Source organism: Vombatus ursinus, unplaced genomic scaffold (assembly GCF_900497805.2).
Source record: "Vombatus ursinus unplaced genomic scaffold, bare-nosed wombat genome assembly UNPS02014797.1, whole genome shotgun sequence".
NCBI classification, from domain to species: Eukaryota; Metazoa; Chordata; class Mammalia; order Diprotodontia; family Vombatidae; genus Vombatus; species Vombatus ursinus.
In genome coordinates this window covers 4,528,174-4,546,997 of record NW_020954575.1, presented here as the reverse complement: position 1 = coordinate 4,546,997, position 18,824 = coordinate 4,528,174, and the positions used below count along the sequence as shown (strand labels likewise).

At 42.2% G+C, this 18,824-nt stretch overlaps 1 protein-coding gene across 1 annotated transcript in view; it reads left to right on the top strand.

Moving 5' to 3' along the window:
• Nucleotides 1-12,883, top strand: part of YPEL2 (yippee like 2) — a 36,481-nt gene extending 23,598 nt beyond the window's left edge. The window contains exons 3-4 of the mRNA XM_027870608.1: nt 364-472; nt 8,549-12,883. Of these exons, the coding sequence (XP_027726409.1) occupies nt 364-472; nt 8,549-8,638 (199 nt within the window). The 3' untranslated portion in view covers nt 8,639-12,883. The remainder of the gene's footprint in view (nt 1-363; nt 473-8,548) is intronic.
• Nucleotides 12,884-18,824: the final 5,941 nt, after the last annotated feature.

Here is an 18,824-nt window from a genome sequence, read left to right as displayed (position 1 = left end):
GAAAGAGAAGTGACTAGCAAAGGAAGGCTTTCCTATGTAAAAGAAAAAGGACATAAACAGCAAGCCAGACTTCAGCCAGAAAGCCCATTGTCTCCAGCAGGCACACTGAACCAGAATGGAACAATCTGAAATCACTTTGGCCCAGGACTTTCCTTTTGCCTGTCTTTGGGGCTTTGCTCTTGATCCTGAGTCATTCTTCCCCACCCCCACCCTCCACCGCTTCCCCAGGAGCAGCTGCTTTTAGGGAGTTCTTGCTGTATTCATTTTTGCAGGTAGCTCAGCTCAAGGGACTAAGGATGCAGATGTCCCTGGCACTCATCTCCCTCTTTTCTCTCTCCCCCCACCCCCACCTCTTTGGCACAGAGTTAATGTGGGCTGTGGACCTGCAGAAGAGCGAGTGTTGCTAACGGGGCTACACGCAGTTGCAGACATCTACTGTGAAAACTGCAAAACCACTCTGGGCTGGAAATATGTAAGTATGATGGTGTTTGCCCAATGGGAGTGGGGGCATGGCTTCTGAAATAAACACTAATGATAACTGAGTGCAGACCTCACTAGGATTACAGAATGCTTTAGAAGAAAGACTGATAGTCATATAGTACTTTTAAGATTTTCAGAACATGCATTTGAGCCCCATTTTCTGCTCACAAAGAGCTCTGTGGGCTGGGTGCTGTCCCCATTCTACAGATAAGGTAATTGAAGTTCAGTGAGGTTATATGGCTTTCCCATGGTCATTCAGCTAGTTAATGTCAGTCAGAAGCAACATTCAAATCCAGTTCTCTACTGACTCTTGAGCCCAACAGGTTAAGTGGTGCAAGTGTTGCACGAGATGAGAGAGAGATGACTTGCTCAAGGTCATACAGTAAGCAGAAGACTCAAAATATAATTGGTTTATAAGTATATTTTATTTATATATATATATAGGTGTGTTATATAAATATAAGACTCAAAAAAACTCAGCACTCAAAAATCTGGGTTTTTTGAATTGCAAGGCCGGTGGTTTTCTCCTGTACTCCATGGCTTCTCTGAAGGGGCAGCAGAATCACAGCAAAGAGGGCCCTCTGTGGTTATCTAGTCTGACTCATGTCAACAAATGGGATCCTCACTATAGTGCCACTTAAAAAGAAGCATAGCCCATCAAGCCCCTAAGGAGGAAGAGGTGGTCTTAAGATATTTCATTGCACTTTGAGATTGCCCTAATCATTAGGAGGTTTTTCCTGACAGCAAGTCTAAACTCCAATTCTACCCTCTAGGGTCAAATAGATCAAATTCAATCTCTCTTCCATATGATGATCCTTCAAATACTTCAAATACTCTCATGTTCCATGTTCTCTCCCCACCTCCCTCAAGTCTTTTCTAGGCTAAATGTGCTCACTTCCCTTAATAGACCCTCACAGGACATGGACTCAGGGCCCTTCTCTATCCTTATTCCTCTTCTCTGTCTATTTTCCAGCTTGTTCTTTGTCAAATAAGAGAAAGTAGGACCAGTAGCCTCTCTTCTGTATTTGCCCTTTTCTGGTAGTCTCAGCCAACACTGAGATCAGAAGACTGAGTCTTGAGATCAGACTCTGCCTTCTCCCCACCTTCATATGGAGCCACGTTTGGAGGCCCTGTGGGGTAAATTGCTATTTCCCTGGGGGATACCTTGTCCTTTCCTGGGCTAGGATGAGCGAGCAACAGTGACCTACTATCCCTGGAACTCTGGTTGCCTGGTATCATGAGAATTTTTCTGGCTTGCTTTGTGGTGGTAATCCAACCCCAGATGCAGTTGCCATGGTAACACTATCCATTGGTTGAATTTTTTTCCTTTTCATACTGTGTTTCGTGCATGTGCACACGCATGCACACACGAACTTGCTATATATACACACAGCATATATTCTCTCAGTCAGCCGTCTGACATGCTGGAGTGCTTGAATGTTAGTATGCAAAAAAGAACAACCTCCCCATCTTCCAAAGGACAGTTTATCTTTTAGGAAAGGACAACTAGTGTATCAGTTGCACTCTTCTTTTGTCCTTGCCAGCCCACATAATCTACTTTGGATTCTAAAATGATCATAGAACTAGAGTTGGAAGGGACCTAAAGGCTAGCTAGGTCAACTCCCCGCCTCATTACCCAGATGAAGAAATTGAGGCCCAGGAAAGGCTGTTGTTGTTATTGTTCATTATTCAGTATTGCTGTTCTGCGTCCAACTTTTTGTGACCCCATTTGGGGTTTTCTTGGCAAAGATACTGCCGTGGTTTGCCATTTCCTTCTCCAACTCGTTTTGCAGATGGGGAAACTGAGGCAAGCAGGGTTAAGTAACTTGCCTAGGGTCGCACAGCTAATAAGTGTCTGAGGCCAAATCTGAACTCAGGTCTTCCTGACTCCAGACCCAGCACTCTATCCACTGTGCCACCTAGCTGCCCCAGGAAGTTGGGGCAGGCCCTAAGAATTTTCCTAAAGTCATGCAGGTAGTTCGAGGCAGAGCTGAGATTTGAACCCAGCTTCTCCGACTCCTGAGCCAATGCATTTTCCGTTGTACCACATTATCTCTCCAAGGAGGAACCTCTCTAAGCAGGAAAAGGAGCAATATTCTTCCACGGGTAGGCCTAGCAACAAGAATCTTTGCAGGAGGAGAAGGGGTCCTGGAAACCAGATTTCATTCCCTCCCTCCCCTACATTAACCTTAAAAATGTTTGGAGTATCAGAATTTTGTCTGATTTACTTGGGCCCCCTTATATTTTGAGGTTAGTCTGAGAGTAGGCATCATCAACCTGGTCAAACTGGGTAGCGCTCTTTCTTCCCTAGTATTCCAGTAAAACCTCCTCAAGGACTGAATGTCCCAAGTTCAGGTCCATTTTACAGAGCCACGTCCTTCCAGAGCTAGAAGGGGGAACTCAGAGGTCATCTGGCCTAACCTGATCATCCTGCAGATTTTTATCCTGCTTCTTTCTTCCACCTCCTTTTGTTGATCAGCTTGCTACCCATTGGTTTGAGAAGGACCACTGGATGAAAGGAAGAGGCAGGATTCTAAATCAGTCCATTTTGGCTTGTGCTTCTCAGAAAGGGTTCTCTGAAGAGGAGTTTGGAATTAAAAGCCAGACTAGGCATTTTTGGCATATTTATCCATTTCCTTTGTCCACGATTTCTCCATCCCTCCCATTTCTATGACTCCCTGAGTTGACTCTCATTTTCTCACCATGATGGCTGAGTTTGGAGACTTTCTAGAGGTGTCCAGGTAGCTGTGTGGTGTTGGTTGCTTTGTATGTGTCAGTTTCAGAAGGAGCAGATGATAAATCTTCATGAGTGTTTTTACTCACCATCCCTGCTCTCAAATCCCTACCCTGCAAATACTTGAAGTGGTATCTCGTTCTCCACCCTTTCCTATTCTATTTTTTTTTTAATTTTATTTTTCTTAATAATATTTTATTTTTTCCAGATACATGTAAAAATAATTTTTAACATTCACTTTTATAAGATTTTGAGTTCCAAATGTTTTTCCCTTCTCTTCCCAAGACAGCGTGCAATCTGATACAGGTTATACGTGTACAATCATATTAAACATGTTTCCACACTAGTCATGTTGTGAAAGAAGGATCAAAACAAAAGGGGAAAACCAGGAGAAAGAAAAAACAACCAAAAAAATAGAAAATAATATGCTTTGATCTGCATTCAGACTCCATAGTTCTTTCTCTGGATGTGGATAGCATTTTCCACCATGAGTCTTTTGGAATTTTCACTTAGATCCCTGTATTGCTGAGAAGAGCTAAGTCTATCAAAGTTGGTCATCGCACAATGTTGCTGTTACTGTGTACAAAATGTTCTCCTGGTTCTACTCACTTCACTCAGCATCAGTTCATGTAAGTCTTTCCAGATTTTTCTGAAATCAGCCTGCTCATCATTTCTTATAGAACAATAGTATTCCATTACATTCATATACCACAACTTGTTCAACCATTTCCCAATTGATGGGCATCCCCTCAATTTCCAATTCTTGGCCACCACAAAAAAAAAAGCTGCTATAAATATCCTATTCTGTTTTTGAAAAGCTATTATTCTTTGCCTGATGAACATCATCAAATATGAGCACTGTACATAAAACAATGAACCCCTTAAGTGGTACTTGCATTATTTTTGAAAGAATATAGCAAATCCAGCATGTTAGTTATCATTCCTGAATTCCCCAAACCTAGCTGTTAGTTTCAAAACTGTCTTGCTTATTTCTTGAATCTCCTGGTATTCTATGTGTTTTCATCTTCCCCCATTCTAAAATCTGTCCCACACCCACACCCATGCACAAATATACAAATACCTAAACCCAGAGCTATGGGAGAAAGGGAAATAAGTGTAGAGTTGGTAGTACTTAAGCTCTCTGCCTCTATCTCTGTCAGTGTCTGTGGGATGATTTAACCCTCAAAAGTAGTAGATCAAAGACCCAACAGGATCATAAATTGGAAACTGGAAGGGACTTAAGAGGTCAGTTAGTCCTAATAACCCCTCAGCAGAAAACTGACTTGCCCAAGGTCACACAGTAAGGTGAGACTTTAATTGTTCTGAAATCTAAAGACACCTGAGCTGTAGTCTCATCTAACTGCAAGACAAAGGAAATTTCACACAAGTCACTTGTTAAGTGCCAGTCACTAGTGCTAGGACCTGGAAACCCCCCCCCCCAAAAACAATTAACACTGCCTTGCCCTCAAGGAACTTAAATTCTAATGGTGGAGACAACACACACATCAGTAATTGTATACAAAGTATTTGGGGGAGAGACTTATGTCGAAGGTGGCATTGGAGCTGAGTGCCAACCAGCAACCAGCACTTGGTGCCAGCAAGAACAGGACTTTCCCTTCTTGATTTTGGATATAATTAGGAGGGTATATCCATCGATGTAGCATCTGAGCACAGGTTTTTACTTTATTTTTTTTTTTTTAGTTTTCAACATTCAGTCTTACGAGATTTTGAGTTCTGAATTTTTTTTCTCCCTCCCTTCCCTCCACCCTGGCCCAAGATGGCAAACAATCTGATATAGGCTATACGTGTACAATCATGTTAGACATATTTCCACATTAGTCATGCTATGAAAGAAGAATCAGAACAAAAGGGAAAAACCACAAGAAAAAAGAGAAAATAATATGCTTCAATCTGTATTCAGTCTCCATAGTTCTTTCTCTTGATGTGGATAACATTTTTCATCATGAGTCATTTGGAATAGTCTTAGATCATTGCATTGCTGAGAAAAGCTAAGTCTATTAAAGTTGATCATTGCACAGTGTTGCTGTTACTGTATACAATGTTCTCCTGGTTCTGCTCACTTTGCTCAGCATCAGTTCATGTAAGTCTTTTCAGGTTTTTCTGAAATCTGCCTTGAGCACGTATTTTTAGTCATACTTAGTAACTGTTGGGACTAGTTTTTTCCTTCATTCAACTAGCCAAGAGAGAGAAAGAAAGAAAGAAAGAAACTTGTGATTTCATTGGTAAAGGCAACTTCTTCCTGTTATAGATTGGTACCTGCTCTTACAGTCCTAGAGAGGCATTTAGAGACATTGAGAAGTCAGTTAAGTGACTTGCCCCAGGTTTGCTTAGCCAGTGTATCTCAAGAGAGAGGTCTTAAATCCAGTTCTTCTGGAATCTGAGGATGTTTTCCTATCCATTATGTCAGGCTGCCTCTCCAGTTGTTGTTATGTCCATGACAGTAAAATTGTCCTCTCTCTCCTGTCACTTCTCTTCTTTCCCTACCTCCTACCCCATTGTAGGGCTTTTTAAATGAGACTTATTAGCTAGAATGCTTTAATTTCAGAGGGTAACCCACCAGAAGTATGGAGTTTTCCTCTGAGACACCTGATAACTAATATTGCTTGGCAAAAGTTTCCTCCCACTGCATAGTTTGCTATAGCCTGAGATTTCTGTGGAGAAGAAGCAGAATAACAGGTTATAAATATGTAAGTGAAGTAAAAAAGGAATCCTTTTTGGTCTCCACAATGCTTTGCTTCTCTGCTCGGAGTGTCACAGCACATTTCAGAAAGATTCCAACCTTAGTATGCTGGGAAGATGGTGAGGATGACATGGACAGACTTGTTAGGGAAGAATCCCATGTAAATTTAATAAGCTAGAGGTTCCCCTAAGATAACATAGCATTTTAAAGATGGTCTTTTTTTTGTTTGTTTGTTTAATAATCTTTTTTTTAAAAATACTAATTTGTTTTTAGTTTTCGACATTGACTTCCATAAGATTTTGAGTTCTAGATTTTCCCCCCATCTCTCCCCTCCCCCCACCCCAAGATGGCATGCAATTTGATTAGGCTGTACATATACATTCATAGGGAACCTATTTTCACATTAGTCACATTGTAAAGAAGAATTAGAACCAATGGGAGAAACCATGAGAAAGAAGAAACAAACAAAAAAAGATCAGATAATGTGCATTCAGACTCCATAGTTCTTTTTCTGGATGTGGACAGAATTTTCCATCATGAGTCCTTTGGAGTTGTCTTGGATTCTTGCATTGTTGAGAGGAGATAAGTCTGTCAAAGTTAGTCATTGCACAATAAAGACCTTCTTTTGATAGAAATCATTGATAGAGTGCTGGAGTCAGGAAGACCTGGGTTCAGATCCTCTCTTTGACATTCATTAGCTGTGTGATCATGGACAAGTTACTTAACTTTTCTGAACCTCAGGGAATTCTAAAAATCATATGCAGTGGAAAGAGTTAGAGGACTTGGGTTCAAATCCTGGCTGTGTTGCTTACTAGTTTTATGACATCAGCAAGTCACTCTTCTGATCTCAGTTTCCTCATCTCAAAAATAAAGGTCATTTACTGTATTAGTTTCTTAAGTTCTTCCATCTCTAAATTCATAGGTAAGTGATAGATTGATTGCAGTCTGAAGTTCTTACACAACACAGTCATAGGTCCTTGATATATTAATGTCCTTGTGGTGATACAGTGGGGTCAGGATGACTTGAGTTCAAATCTAGCCTCAGGTACTTACTAGCTCTATGATTCTGAGCAAGTCACTTAACCTCTGTCTGCCTTGTTTTCCTCATCTGTAAGATGGAGGTCATAACAGCACCTGCCTCCTAGGGTTTTTGTGAGGATCAAATGAGATAATTTTGTAAAACTGCTAAGCACAGTGCCTGACACCGAATAGGTGCTACATAAATGCTTATTGCCTTCCTTTTCCTTGTAATAATGAGTATAATGATGATAAAGTTTAGGCACAGTCTTCATTCTGTGGTGAGTTAAAGAAGAATTTGTTGAGTTGTTTCAGTCATGGTCTTACTCTTTGTTGACCCCATTTGGGGTTTTCTTGGCAAAGATATTGGAGTGTTTTGCCATTTCCTTCTCCAGCTCATTTTACAGATGAGGAAACTGAGGCCAACAATGTTAAATGACTTGCCCAGGGTCACATAGCTAGTAAGTGTCTGAGGCTGAATTTGAATTCAGGTCTCCCTGACTCTAGGCCCAGGCCTCTATCCACTGTACCATGCACCCTTACAAGATAAAATGCTAATTAATCGAAGTTATCTCAGTTCCGTTGGTTAACCCAGGAAGAGAACTCCCAAATCCTAATTTCCATCTTGTATTATAGTTCCTAAGATCATAGATTAGGTCTAGAAGGGACCTTTAGTAGTCATTTATTCCAACCTTCTTATTTTTCACAGACTACCTGACAGACAGATATACAACGAGGCAGATGTTTGCTCAAGTGCTACTTCTAAAACACACTCGCTGTAGGACCTTAGACAAGTTAACCTCTCACTGTTTTAAGCAACCCAGAAGATTACCTTCCAGAGGATTTGCCAGTCTATACTGTTGGAGGGAGTTTCCTCACCTGGATGTTCTATATAGCAATGGAATCACAATCCTGGTCCCTCTCCTACCTTATCTTGTTTTTTGTTTTTCCATCAATTTTTATTTCCCAATATCTATCTCCTGCCTCCCTCTTCCACCTAGAAAGTCATCCCTTATAACAGAGAATATAAACGGAGGGAAGGGGGGGGCGGAGCAGTTCGGCCAATCTAACCAACAGATCAGTCAAATCCCACAATGAGTAACCACAATATTCCCCACCTGATGTCCCTGACTTCTGCAAAGAGGGGGCGGTGCATTCTTAGAGTTTTTCTTCAGGGCCAAGCTTGATCATTACAATTACACAGTGCTTGATTTTTTTAAGAAATTGTCATTTTCCATTTATACCATCGTATACGTTGTGTGTATTTTCCTGATGTTGTATCAGTTCATACAAATCTTCTCATACTTCCCAAGTAGTCTTCATTGTTTCTTAGGGGACAGTAATATCCTGTTACATTCATTAATAACAATTTCCATGCCTCAGGTGATGGGTACCTACTTGGTAATGCTGTTGCTTTTTATAGATGAGGAAGTTGAAGTCCACAGAGGTTCAAAGTGGAAGAGCCTGGGTTTGAACCCAGGTCCTCTGACACTAGGTTGAGAGCTCTGTCACCACACTATGCTCTTTCTCTTCCTCCTGCTATATACGCTCCAAAACCAATATGCTTCTTCCACGGACGTGGCCCCTCATCCCCTTTCTCTTTTTCTGTTGACCAGGAACACGCCTTTGAGAGCAGCCAGAAGTATAAAGAAGGCAAATACATCATTGAACTGGCACACATGATCAAGGACAATGGCTGGGATTGAATGGAGGGAGTCCCCCCCACCCAGTGTCTGAATGAATGCCATCCAACTGAACATTATATCCAAGAGGGGAGAGAGTGACTGAAAGCTTGGTTCCATCCGTTTAGAGGCTTTGGCATCAGGAGCATCCTCCTACCCTATCTCCATCTTTATTGGTGACTGGCCTCTAAATTGCTGTCTCTCTGTTTCTTTGCTTTGTATCTGTTTGTGAGTTGACCCTGGCTTCTCTCTCTGTTCTAGTGTTGGCTAAAAACAACGGATGCACCGAGAACTTGGCAGCATTCTACTTTAAGGAGAGTTCCAGGGACCCCCCCAGAGCAGGCAGCCTTAGCTGCCTTGTATCAGGATAGCAATGGCATGGGGGTGTGAGAAGGGAAGGGAGCCCTGAGTGTCCCAGGGCAGGGGTGGGCATGGGAGGGTGGAGGTAGGAACTGCTGCTCCTTAAAAATCCTGGGAACCTAGGAACCTTGAAACTATCAATTCGTCCAGAAGGACAAAAAGGAGATTTAAAAAAAAATACCTCATGACTGAATTCTCTTTGAAGCTTCTGTTCCTGACATCCAACGATGTGCCAGGTCAGCATGAGAGGAGGGCTTAACTCCTGTGGTTCATGCAGTTGCAGGGGCAGGAGTCTGATTGCCCTGGGCTGGTTTGGGGGCACCCTATGTTAGTAACAGTCAGTGACTGTGGGGAGCTTATGATAGGGTCTGTATGATTTGTTCTCAACAAATATAACTATCAAATAACTATCTACCTATCCTATACCCAGTCCTACTTCAAGTTCTCACTTATGCTCCCCTATCAGGGCAAGTAGAGATCTGCCCTTCACCAAGTATTCAAGATCCTGTGCTCCCTGGCAAGTAAAGAGGCCAGCGGCCTTGACCTGCGACCTAGTAAGTCCTTCAGTTACAGGGACAGCAAGTTGAGAGCTCCAATATCAGCAAGAAAACCGTAGGAAAGCCAGCATAGTTAAAACAACTCCAACTGCCTGACCCATTACCTGACTCATGGCTCTTAGCTGAGCACAATGGATGGGAGTTGGAAAGGGGGAATTTTAGGGGATGAGGGGGGAAAGACATCTCTAGGTATCGAGACCTCCTCCCTACTTCCCCAAGAGATGGGTGGGTAGGAAACCTGCTTCCCAGGAACAGGGATGATTCCCATCCAGAGTTTGATTGGTTTTGATTCCAGCCCCATCTTTTAAGCTGTGGAAGATAAAAGCTTTTGGAGATTATGGTTAACGTGTTCGGCAGGCAGATATTTAAAGCCCCAGTGTTATTTTCCCAGAATTTGAATGGGGAAGAAGTATAGTAATTAACCAAAGTGGCCCAGCAGTGGGGACTGATTCAATTTGATGTCAAACTAGTAGTAACAAATTCTAATCTTACCTTTTCTTTCTTGGAGGGTAGAAACGAAGAGGGGACGTACTTCATGGTATTAGTGGGGGTTGGAGGGGGAAACCCAAGCCAGCCAGGCTCAGGAGTGAAAAAGCTCTGTCTCACATTTAATCTTTCACACTGTGATGTCTGTTCTACAGCAATCCAGCCAGTATCTGGTGTGCTATGTGAGTCCCACTCAAACTGAGTTCATTTCATTTCTCAGGCCTACAATACTCTTTATTTTTCTGATGATCCTATGTATCATTCTCAGCATCTCATTTTCCAAGGAGATTGAACCTGAAAAAACTTAAGTGTCGGTTGTCACAAGTAGTTAATTCAGGAGCATAGGGAAACCCGTGCAATGGAGTGGGCTCTGAAGGCAGCAGATCCAGGGAGCCCTCTGGGATGGAGTCTGTGATGGAAAAAGAACGTGGCTATGGGAGGGCTATGAAGGAGGTGCAATCTCTGGGTTACTGTCAGGTAGCAAGAAAAATTCTGAGTCCATGTGGTTTTGGCACAAGGCTGACCTAGGCCTGGAAGGTCCCACAAAACAGGACTTTTCTTCCTGTTGATTGGCTGGTAAAGGACTTTTCCCTTACAAAACCTAGTTTTTGGTTCTGTTTAAAAAATAATAATAATGATAATAACAACAACCAAAAAAACCTAACAATTGGGGGGAAAAACCCACTGCAAAATCATTTGACCAGTCAGTTCTCAAAACACTCTGGAAGATGAGTAAGAAGGGAAACTGAGGCATAGTTAGATTACTCTGTTGCAGCCTCCTGGAGGAATATTCTTTCTGTTTCTCCTAATCCCCTAGATTGCATCAGAAAATAGCTTCAGTTTTCACATTCCCAGGCTAGCTTCCCAGCCCTGAAATAGCTGGATTCCTACTCCCTCCCTACTGAAATGTGGGCCCTGGGCCCTTTCCTTTATAGATTTGGCCTTCTCCTTAAGGAAAGTTTCACCTGGTTTTTAGAACTAAAAATGAAATGGAAATTTGGCAGATTTGACATGGCAGAATGCATGATGAGTTTGCAGAGAAGATCAGACCCTGGCCCCATCCCCGCTTTTTGCCCTGGGAGAGTTTCCAGGGCTTGCTCTGTGAATGGTGCCTCCTCCTGGTGCCGTGAGTAGCCCTTCTGCAGTATCCCAAAGGTGCATGGCACCAGCGATCTAAAGAAAAGGCTCAGCAGCAGAACAACTAGCCCCCTTCATTAGGTTTCTGTACACGTTGACTAAACCACAAGTGCTTCTTACAACTTTAGCTTCATCCACAGCTTGTTTCATGTCTAGCAGTGTTGGAGACCACAAACAAGAGCTCAGACCTTGTCAAACTTGTGGACTCAATTAGGTCTTTCTCTTTTTGTTTTTTTTTTTTCTCTTAAAATTATCTACTCAGAGCATAACCAAAGACCTCACCCCATGGCCACTGGTAGGTTCAGCCAACTGGGAGCTCGTGTGGGCGTGGCTCGGAGGGTGGGAGGAGAGAGGAAGGGAGGGAAGGGGGGGTAGTTCTTTACCTCAGCCAGCAGCTGCCTTCATTTGGGACTGAAAAACCATTAGCAGAATCTCCAGTTTCAGCTCACTATGGCTCCACCTTTGGATTGAGCTGAGACCCTGTGCGTTGGGGCCTATAGGCTCTGTGGGCTGCCCCTGGCACCAGCCTTGAAGCTGGACGCCAGTGGCTTGAGTTGGTTGGAGCAAAGCAGCTGCAGGCCAGCTTGATGAACACAGGTGTCCATCAGGGTACTACATCCATGCTTAGACATGGCAAGGTCAGTCTGTGCTGGTAGGATCAGCGTGCACAAAGGAAGGATCCCCCTTTCAGCAAATTTTCAAAGGGTAATATATATATATAGAAGAAGAAAAAAAACATTCTCTTGTGAAATATACTTTTGTAAATAATATTTAATTTTTTTAAATAATATATTTGGTGCTGTTTTCTCAGAGCCCCTGAGAGCACTTTTATTTTTGTTTTAAAATTTTACTGTTTCCTCTGCATTTTTTGAAGTATGTTTTAAGGGAAACATATATACTTTTTTTTTTCTAAGTCTGTCATTTAGTCTAGGGAAGGCAAGAAAGCTTTGCTTTTGCCTTTTCCTGGTAGAAGTGACATATAGTGAATCATTAGGTTGAACTGAAATGTTTTTCTTGCACCAGTATTGGCTAGAAAAAAAAAATTGAGGTGAAGTGATGTTAGTTGTGGCTTCCTCTCATTGGAAGACTTCCTCTCATTGGAAGGCCTTTAGGTCTATTGTTTTTAACTGTGCATTTTTTAAAGAACATTTTCCAATGGCTCCTGCTTTTCTTTTTACAGGGGACATTATGTAAAAGTTTACACACCTCTTGCAACAAGGCTTTTCTTTTCCTCCTCCCCCACCTTTGTGTTGTTATGGGCTTTTTTTTTTTTTTAATTTTAATTTTGTTTGCACTCTGTCTCTAAGTGGACCAACAGCACAAAGCCATAGAGAATGCATCTTACCATGCCATGTACAGGCAAGGCTGTTTGCAGTGCCGGCTCTCTGGTGCACCCTCCCCATCTTCTCTGTGGCACAACTTGGATGAACTACAAATGAATCCTGTCGTCCTTGTGGAGATCTAAGAGTGAAACCTCTTGTATGTTTTCTCTTTGCTAACGTGAGCGTGTTAATCGAGTATTCTGCGGCTCCCAAGTGTTTTAGAAGAAGCCTCAGCATAAACAGGAACTCGTGTTGGTTGAATAGACATGAAATGTACACATGCCTGTAGGCAAATGAATTTGTGAGGTCAGAATCCCTCAGGGGTCAAGAAGAGGCCTGGGAAATCAAATCCTGGAAAACAATCAACTTAGATGTTTTTTTAAGTCAGTCCAAAAATGAAAAATCACTATGGGGTGGGGGTGGGGGTTGTGGTGGGGAGGGAGGAAGAGATATTTAATTTTCAAATTAAAATGTATAAAATAATCTGTGGCAAGATAAAGATACAAAGAATAAGATGTAAGCTATCCTCAACATTACCAAATTCTTAATGCCCCTTATGATTTTGTATAAAATTTTGGTAAGAAAGTGGGAGCAAATTCCCTTTTTTTTCCATTTTGCGAAGACTATCTTTTCAATACCAGTCTGTCTAATGATGCTTGTGTTTACAAACCGTATTTGTTGGGTTTTTGGGGGTGGTTTTTTGGGGCATATTTTTTCAGGTCACTTTGCTTCAACAACAAAGGCAATTGTTTTTCAATAATTTGTCTTTACCTTTTTTTCCTGTATTTGTACATAGTGATTCAGTATTAGAAGAAAGTGCATTGTTTTCTCTCATTTCCAATCTGTGTTGGTGCTCATTTGAGAAAATAAAGTTTTCAAATATTCTGAGAGTGTTGGCCTTGTCTATTCCGACACTAATCCCCTCATCCTTTTAATAAAGGGCCCAGTTTAATTCATCTTGACATGTGAGGCAAATCAATCTAGATTTAGAAGGCAACTCTCCGGGGATCAAGTTTCCTGCTTTGCAGGGATGAGGGGTGGATTGGGGCAGGGAGAGATCACCCTTGGTATCACCACCATTTTAAATGGAACTGAGGACCATAGAATTGACTTATCCAAGGTCATACATCTAGTAAATGGCTGGCAGGGAGGAGCTGGAGTGGCAAGATAGAGCTCAGATTTCCTGCGAATGTCCCTTCCTTTATACAGTCATACATCCCCCTGTCCAACATTACCAATGGGTTTCCTGAAAATACATCTTTAAGTGAAGCAATGTTAAAGGAGGCAGTTAATACCATGGGATCGGTGCTCAGAGGATTGGAGCTGAAGCTGCCTATGTGTAGGGTGTGATAGAGGGACCAGGGGAGCAGGGCCAAGTAAGCCTAATGCTATTAACAAGGGGCTTCAAGGCACTGCCTGGGCATCTGGGTATAAATGATATTGAGGACATAGACTGGAGTCAAAGTTATATGAGCTATGTATGCCTGTAGGATTCTGTCTCCTGATGGTTGGCCATTTCCCAAGTTCATGGACTCAATATACAAGGGGTCTGTGGCACCTCACCTATCCCCCCACACACCCCCCTGCCAGGTTAAGAACTGCTCTAAAACAATTCCTGACCTCCTTTCCTAAACCGTAAATAGTGGGTATTACTCAAACCAAGACACTGGCATTGGATGTAGAGAATGCACCAAAAATGCATGAGATTTTATTTTTTAGCTGACTCCGCCCCCAAATCATCTTCCCCTTTGTGTTCCATCTCTTGATGGAAACAAGATGGAAAGAATTGTTCCAGGGAGAACGTGATATTTGTATGTTGTGCCCAGGAAGGGAAGGGCCTAGAACCAGAGGGGTCCCAATGAATGTGCTCAGGAGGGGATGGAACTTTGATTAGCTGACTGCTCCCCTCAGTGCCTGAAGCCATCAGCAGCCCCACAAGCTCTCTCCTGCTGGTCCTTTGCCAGCCAGTGCCTTCTGATTGATGTTATCTCCAGAATCGGCAGTTCACATCAAGGCTAAGTCTTGTTGAAACAGACTTGACAGGCTTGCAGTGTGCATATGGGGATGGGGAATAATTTAACCCCTAGAGGACTATGGGTGCCCAGTACATTTTCTATGCCCAGTGTTCTGAGTTCCTTCTAGTGTCTTGGTATTAGTTAGATCCACTATTCAGGGTTTAGGACAGGAGTAAGGAAGGGATTGTTTTAGAGCACAGGTCCTTAATGGGGGGAAGGAGAGTAACAGACCCTTTTGCATGTTGACTTCAGGGAGTCCATGAACTTGGGAAGTTAAATCTTTAACTGAAATTTAGCATTTATTGGGGCAGCTAGGTGGCGTAGTGGATAGAGCATTGGCCCTGGAGTCAGGAGAACCTGAGTTTAAATCCAGCCTCAGACACTCACTAGCTGTGTGACTCTGGGCAAGTCACTTAACCCCAGTTGCCACATAGAAAAAAAAATTGGCATTGACTGCAATTACAAATTGAAAAAAAACAAACAATATTCTGAGAAGTCCACAGCTTTTACCAGACTATTAGAAGGATCCATGACATTAAAAAAAATTGGTTGTAAGCATTTACATCCTTATTTCTCTCTGATGTGTCAGTATCACCTGGATGCCCCACTGAAGACACTAGGCCCTAACAGATGCAGTGTCTAATGTATTTAAGCTTTGAGAAGAAACTGTCTTTCACTCTGCAAAGCATTAAACCAAGGCTTTTTGTTGAACAAAAGCAGGTGACTTGGTCTAAATGAGTATTTTCTAACCAATGGCCCATATTCTGGCACTGGGCCATGGCAAATTTTTGTTGATTTACAAAATCTTTAGTCCCAAAGGGCCTTACTTCTTAAAACCTATGAATTTAAGGACACTGACCCAGCTTCCCTGAGACTATTTTCCCAGGCCCACCTCTCTGAGGGCAGTGGTGCAGTGGATAGAGCTCTGAGCCTGGAGTCAGGAAGACTTGAATTCAAATGTGACCTCAAGACACTTACTAGCTGACTGATCCTGGGCAAGTCACTTAATCCTGTTTGCCTCAGTTTCCTCTTCTCTAATACGAGCTAGAAAAGGAAATGGCAAACCACTCCAAGATTTTTGCCAAAAAAAAACCCCAAATGGGGTCACAAAGAATTAGACAAGACTGAAGAACAAATACCTCTCTGAAACTACAGAGGACGCTATCCAAGGTAAAGATGTTGAATAATTTACTAGTCCACAGTGTAATGGTTTTTAAGAGACTTCAAGATTGTAGATTATGAGCTAGAAGGGGTCTGAGGTCATCCAATCCCTTTTCTCCAGTTGATGAGGAAGCTGAAGCCTGGGGGTTGTAAGGTGACTTGCCCTAGGTCACACTGGTACTGAGGGGCAGAAGGAGGCTTTAAAACTCAGGTTCTCCGACTCCAGAGCCAGTGCCCAGCTAATTTGGACCAGGTAACACTGGTCCAGGTAGAAAGGTGAGTTTCAGAAATAAGATACTGCCTATAGAAAAAAAAACCTGATGTTGTGAAAAGGTCCCTATATATAACTAACCCAAATCTCAGTTCAGAATAAATAAGATTAGGGAAAGATTCTTCTCAGTCACCTTTTGCTGTTTTGTCTTAAATAACCTCCCCTGGACCTAATCTGGTCATTAAAGCTTTCTGTTTCTGGTTCTCAAGCACATCCCTGGAAATGATACATTAGTCTAAATAGCATGAAAAGGCTCATGCTAATATCTTACTGTGGTACGTTGTATTGTGTGGGAAACAGTGATATGACAAGCCACCTGCCTAACCCCCCACACCCCCGAAATGATTTTAAGATGAATTTAGGATGAAGAGGGATAATACCCAGGACAAGGAGCTGATAGTCCCATTGTATTCTGCTCATGTCAGGTCACATCTGTTGAGTTTTGTGTTTGGTCCCTGACACCATATTTTAGACATTGACAAGCTAAAAATCATCCAAAGGAAGGCTACCAGAAGAGTGAAGGCCCTCAAGGTCATACCCTGTGAGGAGTGCCTGAGAGAATTGAGGAGATTTATTTGGATAAATGTCAGAGGAAATGTGAGAGCTGTCTTCAGAGTATTTGGAAGGCCATCAAGCGAAAGTCGGATTAGATTAGTGCTACTTGGTTCCAGAACACAAAACTGGGAGCAATGAGTGAAAGTTGGAAAAGGAGATATAGGCCTGATGGTAGGAAAAAAAAATCCTAACAATTGTAGTGTTCCAAAGGGGGTTTCCTCAGGAGTTAGTGAAAAGACCTTCATCACTGGAGGTCTTCAGGGTCAGGTTGGAAGGGTTGAACTGGATGACCCCTTCCAGCTCTGAGATGCTATAAAAACCAATGTTAATTTAGAGAACTGGTCTTTGTTTAGAAAATTCCTGTAATGTCTGCCAAGCCCTCATTTTGGGCATGAAATGAGTTTTTTTCTGTCCTCCCTACCCTATCCCTCCTATTGTGAACCATGCTTCAGTCAACTCTTCCATATCCTGTTGTAAGTTGGTCATCTGCTTTAGGGATTACGTGTCCTGTGAATTATTTCTGGTTAGTGTTCTGACATTTGTCCCTTGAAGAAGTGCCTGTTATTAGTCCATTCTGGCTTGTCTGTTTCAGATAAAAGCCATGATGACAAATGTGTGCTTGGGCAATACCAACCAATCTCAAATAAGCACTTCTCCCTTCCATCTCTCTCCCAGAGTGGACTTTCGGTCTACGGTGAACTTTAGGAAGATAAGCCATCTTTGCCAAGAGTGATTCTAATCCACCTACTCCTTTTGCTGACCTTGTTAATCCTGGGCTAGCGTCACTCAACTCTTTCCCAGGTTGTCCACCTTAACTGCTTAGCATGGCCAAGGAGTGCTAATTATTAGCCTTAATTAATTGATTAGGAAAGGAAACTACCGCTTAAAAATCATAGACTGTATTGAGCTTGGGGGATAATCTGATATTTTGGATTACCTATGTTCCTCTTCCATCAATGTGAGCATTAAATATATGTAGAATTGTTGAAAAGATGGCTCAGCTGAGAAACAACAACTTGTCTTTGTCTGGTTTAACAGTTTGAGTGAGGAAGGTTTGGGCATGATATAGGCTATATGCCATGACTCTCCCACTTACCTGTGTGACCCAGGGCAAGTCACTTAACGTTGTCTGGGTCTCTCTTTCCTCATTCATCAAATGAAGAGGTTGGAGTAGATGGCCTTGAAGTTCATAAACCTATCCTGGCCTCAGATTACTCATTTGTCAAATGATCAGGTTGGACTAGATAACCCGTGCAACCGTCCAACTAAATCCATGCCCCTAACATCCTTCATAAGCAATTGGTCACAATGCCAGTAACCAATTACTTTTTAAAAAGATTCAGCCATCGGACATTTTTGAGCTCATTGAGACGTGGTTTTTTGGTTTGTTTGTTTGTTTTTTTATTTTAGTGGAATGAGGGATGGATCTGAGTCCAGAAAAGACCCAGGTTTGAATCTTACTTCCAACACTTGCTGGCTATGTGACTGGGGGCTTGTTATTAAGAGCTCACATTTTAAGGTTTCCTCATGACAACCCTGGGAGGTAGATAGTGAATGGTTAGAATACTGGTCCTCACATCAGGAAAACCTGAGTTCAAAGCTAGCTTCTGACACTAGCTGTGTGACCCTAAGCAAGTCACTTAACCTCTGCCTGCCTCATTTTTTTCAGCTATAAAATGGGGATAGTAATAGCACCTTCCTCCCAGATCTGTTGTGAAGATCAAATGAAATAATATTTATAAAACACTTAGTATAGGACCTGGTTCATAGTAGGTACTTAAGAATTTCTCGTTTTTTTTTCTGGCCTTTTACAGTTGAGAAAATGGAGATGTTAACCTGCCTTACATGGTTGTAGTGAGTTTCTGGTGAGATTATGGATGTAAAACACATTGAAAACTTTAAAAACACTAGAAATGTTGGCTAGAATTATTATATACTATCTAGTCAATTTCCTAGGGGAATGAATTCCAGGGGGTAAAAAGTCAGTAGAACTTAGGACACAGGGTAGCTTAAACTATGTTCCCTTGTAAATTATTCTCCCTGACCTTCAGCTCGCTAGACACATCTCCTAAGTTCATCCCTGTGGGTGGCCCCAGCAAGCAGCTGAGAAATGGTGAGTGAATTCTCAAGAGCAAACCTTTTTCACATAGGGCAGTTGCCTTCTCCCAGGAGCAATCAATCACCATACCTGGATTGGGAAGCCAAGGTCTCAAATGGCTGGTGTCCCACGGACAGCTCACCCAGTTCAACAGAGCCTATTTTTTTTTTTTTTTTGAGTCAGGGAAGGAGACATTAATTGATAATTAGCTCACGTTTTTAGAGTGCTTTATGCTTTACAAAGCATTT